The sequence below is a fragment of the Nicotiana sylvestris genome, chromosome 11, assembly GCF_000393655.2.
Source record: "Nicotiana sylvestris chromosome 11, ASM39365v2, whole genome shotgun sequence".
Classification (NCBI taxonomy): Eukaryota; Viridiplantae; Streptophyta; class Magnoliopsida; order Solanales; family Solanaceae; genus Nicotiana; species Nicotiana sylvestris.
The window spans coordinates 162,131,604-162,136,945 of NC_091067.1; the positions used below are offsets into that span (position 1 = coordinate 162,131,604).

A 5,342-nucleotide genomic window follows, 5' to 3' on the forward strand; every position below is an offset into this window, starting at 1 on the left:
GGGAACGACGCGACCACATCAAATCGGCCTAAAGTGGCACTTTTTATCGTTACATAATGACGGGTTTAACGATACGATGTACATTTTAAAATTTAAATAACAATCAAAATAATTATTGCATTTAAAGTAATAATACGATACAATACAGCAGGTAACAACCATCCAAACAAGATGTTATGTGTGTGTTCTTTGGTTTTAATTCGCATTTTTTTCTTTTATGGAAAACAAAATATTTAATTTTCTTTCTCAGAGACTATTAACCGTAACACACACATAAAACTAGTCTATAATAAGGTAAAATGTATTAATTACTTACTTAAAACACTTCATTCAGAAAGATACTTTAATAGGTTGGTCATCCGTTAGGACGAGAATGTGAGATTTTCTTATTATGGAAAATGAGCTAGCTCGCTCATACTCTTCTTTTCGATTTTGCATCGCTATTCCAAAATTACTGTACATGTATTGAGAGATCATCATACAAAGGTGACATTTTATTGACAATATCAAGTTGTTGCAGTTGCAAATTTTCAGCTTGTCCAAATTGCCAAGCAAAAGGGTATGTGTAGTCATCATGTAACGTTATGAGAGTATGATATTCTGATGATATTATACATGTTATGTTGTAGCTACATAAGTCGAGTGCCGATTGCAAAAAATGATTCAAAAAATAATAATAATAGGAATGTCACACTTAAAATGGTTGGTATAGTTTTACATAAAATAATATCAAATATAGTGTATAACTAATATATGTAATATGTAATATGTACTACTAGTTATACGTACATAAGTTGAAAAATACTACTACCAAACAAGAAATCACTAATATCAAAACTAATACATGTATTATTTTTCCATAATACTCCTATCCTAGGAGTAGCATCTGTGGAGGACAAGTTGCGGGAGGTGAGGCTGAGATGGTTCGGGCATGTGAAGAGGAGAGACATAGATGCTCCGGCCAGGAAGTGTGAGAGGTTGTCCATTGCGGGTTTGAGGAAGGGAAAGGACAAGCCTAAGAAGGTATTGAGGAGAGGTAGTTAAGCAAGACATGTCATTGCTCCAGCTTACCGAGGATATGACCCACGATAGAAATACGTGGAGATCAAGGATTAAGGTTGTAGGTTAACAGATAGTAGCGAGTTCTTCCTAAGCTTACCCGTAGTAGTAGGACTATTTTTGTGTTAATTTATTCATAATTTTTCCTATTACATGCTATGTCATTCGTTCCCTTTACTAGAAAAAACTTAGGATACTTTATTTGCTCTCTTTACAAAACGTCCTAGACTTGATACTGATAAAATGATCAAAAAAATATTTCCGCTGCCGGGGTTCGAACCCGGATTCTTTCACATAGAGAAGGAATTAACCAGTGCTACAGCGGATCAAGTTGTTAGGGAGCTGCCACTATATATATTTATAGTACGAGAATTTGTATGCTATAAGGTATATTCCCCCCCCCCCCCTCTTCTCCCCCAACTATACCATCACCTAATAATATATAAGAAAATATCTCAATTGTTTATTGGTTTTGAATAAAATAAAATATCATGAACGATAAAGCAATAATCTTTTAGAAATTTAAATTATACGAATGGAAAATCGAAATTGTGAAAATATGAGGGGTGCGAGGTGAAGTAAATATATTTTAAAAATAAATAGAAACACGCAGAAACGTAAATTTGATGAAACTTCCTAGCTAGAATATACGACAAGATAGCTAGCTTTGGAGTATACACAAAAGAAAGATAACAGTTTAAATTATAACCTACTGGAATTATGGGCAAACTGTATGACTCTTCTCATATATGATGATAAATACATGACAAAATGATAGTGATAATTTATGTTTGTATGACTCTCTAAAGATGTTAGCTGTATTCGTGTCGGAATTTTCAAAAAATACACTATCTTCGATAGAACATGACACACACCAAGTGGTGTTTTAAAATTCCAGCTATAACAACAATAACAACAATAATAAAAATAATTCGTATATGTATTCAAGTGCATTCATTGAAAATTATATTATATAGTTAGATAATTTGATCTTTTTTATATGTATATATACTACATGTTGATACCCCTTGACTTCTTCATAGATCTACTTCCCCTTAATTAAAATCCTGGTTTCGCCACTGACTATATAACACATTATTTTATAGTTTATATCCTTCCCATACCTATTGAGCTATTATATGAATAATGATCTCTATCTTCTTTCATCATTCTCCTTGTTACCACACACATTATATATATCCACTCTTCCCCCATTCTATTTTACAAGAACCAAAAATAAGCTTTTTACAACCCCTAAAAAACAGGAAAAAAATGGGCTCTTTGGTAGGGCATGTAGCACCAGGTCTTGGTTTCTTTTTTATTGGTATTTGGCATTTACTTAACCATATTAAACTACATGCTTTGCACCCAAAATCCTACACTTCACTTTCATGGTTTCCTACTCCAAAAATAAGGTATTTTGAACTTTTCTTGATTTTGTTTGGTACCATTATTTCAATATCTATGGAACTTTTTATTGGTCCAGAAAAACACCAACCTCTAGATATTGATGGAACTATTCCATCTAATCATCTTAGAAGTTTTGAACATTCAAACATCTCCCTAAGTTTCTTTGTATATGCACTTTTCTCCATCATCTTTGACAAAGTTGCACTTTCACCCCAAATCCGGTGTGGACTTACACAATTTCTTGCATCCATTGCTTTTGGCCAAGAATTTCTTCTTTTCCACCTTCACTCAACTGACCATATGGGTGTTGAAGGACAATATCATTGGCTTCTCCAAATAATTATTTTTGTGACTTTAGTCACTACACTTTTGGGAATTCCTTTTCCTAATAGTTTCTTGAATAGTTTTGTGAGATCTTATAGTATTATATTTCAAGGAATTTGGTTTATAGTCACAGGAATTATGATTTGGACCCCAGAGTTTATTCCAAAAGGTTGTGTTCTAAAATCAGATGATGGTCATGAAGTTGTTACATGCCATAATATTGAAGCCCTAGAAAGAGCAAAATCATTGATAAATATAGAATTTAGTTGGTATTTAGTTGGGGTTACTATTTTTGTAATCTCAATTTATTTGGTTCTAATCAAGAATATTTATCAAGAGAAAATTGAGTACCAATTTTTAGCAAGCAAGTTTGAGGAGGAAAAGGGTTTAGAAGATGTTGAAGCTCAAGAAAAGAACCAAATTGATAAGAAGTTTGTTGAAATGGAGAAAATGTTTTCTCTATGAATTATGGAAAGCTAAAAGACAAGAAAGAATATAATATTGGAAAATAAGAGAAAGGAATAAAACAATTTGTTGCTAGGGTTGTGTTGTATATTTATTGTGCACAATTAAATGTATAATTGTGGACTAAGTTGATGTAAAAATATACCCAAAAATAAATATGATAAATATATAATGATATGCTATAAAGATTTGTGTCCCCCCCCCCCCTAATTTTTTTCTTTTTTTTTTGACTATTAATAGACATGTCTACTAGGTAAATTATTTTTTATTTAAGGATTTTCATTTTGATCCAAATTTATTTAGACGTGTTCCGCTAACACGATTCGAGTTAGATTTATTTCATGGTATCTAGCCAAATTGTTGCATTTTCTCGAGCAATGATAACCTCAGGATAAGATGACTTACAATAATGGTTGATTGTGTATGATCATGATCCTAATTTGTCAACTAGCTTCGGATGTTACGTACATACTGATTATTAAGAGATAATATACAAATTTAAATTATATATGCTAATAATGTATTATTGTCGTAGTTTAACTTGTGATAGCAGATTAGTTAATTAACTTTTTTAATCGGCTATCAATCAAACTCTTTTTTTATAGAATTTTCTTATAAGTAATCAGACTTTGTAAATACTTTTTACACGATTTAGAGTCCATGTATTATCCCGCCATAATTGCTAGGGCAATTAATTTTAATTTTGAGAAAAGATGACCTCATTCGTATGTGCACCAGTAATAAAAGTAATCTTATTTTTCAAATGGAAAGTATAAAAAATAGGATGATTAGTATCTTACATATCACGTTACACTTATAATTTACTTATTACATCTAAGTTATAACTTTAGCAGCTACTACCATTTTTTCACTTACTACACAATTTAACCTAGTTTAAGCAAGGTTAAAGTCCGATATAGTATTTTCTTCAGCTACATCATAAATTTCTTATACACTCTTCATAACTTCTTCTACTACGCTGTAACAAATCTTTACGACTTTCCCTTCATATTACCCTCAATTTTTCAGTTAATTGTGTAGTTATTCTAACTTTTTAGCTTCTCTTTTTCATTTCCAGTTTTATGCATGCGAAATAGATTTCCAAGAATTAACCCAAATAGTCGTTCACCCTACCAATTAAACTAAAAATATCACGACAATGTTCCTTTCTCAATCATCAGTTATCACTTCTAAGGCAAGGATTTCGCTGTAGCTTCCAAACCTTCACGGGATGTGGATAGATGGATGGGATCCCTCCATTGTTAATTAGCGATCTTCGATTCAAATCCCGGGAAAGAAAGAAATTTTTTTGAAGGGAGCGCTTCTCCGATTCTTGACTGTGCATTATACTATGCGAATTTGAATTAGTTGAGACACAGAGTTCAAAGAAAAAGAAAAAATAGAAAATCAGCCGAAACTAAAAGAATAAATATATCGTATATATACATATGTATACATACATAATTTATGTCTCCCTCTCCCTAATTAAAAACCAGCAATACAATCATATTTTGAACCAGTTCCTACTTTCTTTTTCTTTTTCCCCTCCCAGTAAACAAGTATCCTATTTTCCAGACATAATAAAAACAAATATATACAACGGCCACCAAACAAATTTTTCCCTTTTTGTACACTCCCATGTTTTGCTTTTATAATTAATAACTCCTCACTTCTTGCATATTATTTTTCCCATTTCAACGAACTTCTTCAGTTCACCATCATTTCTCTTCTGAATTTCAACATCCTCTAAATCCTCTTCTTGGTCCTCATAATTATTTTTTAATGACTGGTACTCAACTTTTTTTGTGAAAATCTTGATAATAACCAAGTAAAAAGAGACTACAAAAGCAGTGGTTCCAATTATATACCAACTAAATTCTATATTTACTAATGCTTTTGCTCTTTCAAGAGATTTATGGTCATGACATCTAACAACTTGATATCCTTCTTCTAACTTTATATAACAATCTTTAGGTATAAATTTTGGTGTCCAAAGCATGAGACCAATGACCATAAGCCAAATTCCTTGAAACATAATGCTATAAGATCTCACAAAATTGTTCAAGAAATTATTAGGAAAAGGA

The 5,342-nt window shown here is 31.6% G+C and overlaps 1 protein-coding gene across 1 annotated transcript; it reads left to right on the forward strand.

The window, feature by feature from the left end:
• The first annotated feature begins 2,262 nt into the window (after positions 1 to 2,262).
• LOC104248714 (uncharacterized) lies at positions 2,263 to 3,444 on the forward strand. Its single transcript, XM_009805015.2, has one exon. The coding sequence runs from the start codon at positions 2,332 to 2,334 to the stop codon at positions 3,256 to 3,258; it is 927 nt and encodes a 308-aa protein (XP_009803317.1). The 5' UTR covers positions 2,263 to 2,331; the 3' UTR covers positions 3,259 to 3,444.
• The last annotated feature ends 1,898 nt before the right edge of the window (positions 3,445 to 5,342 follow it).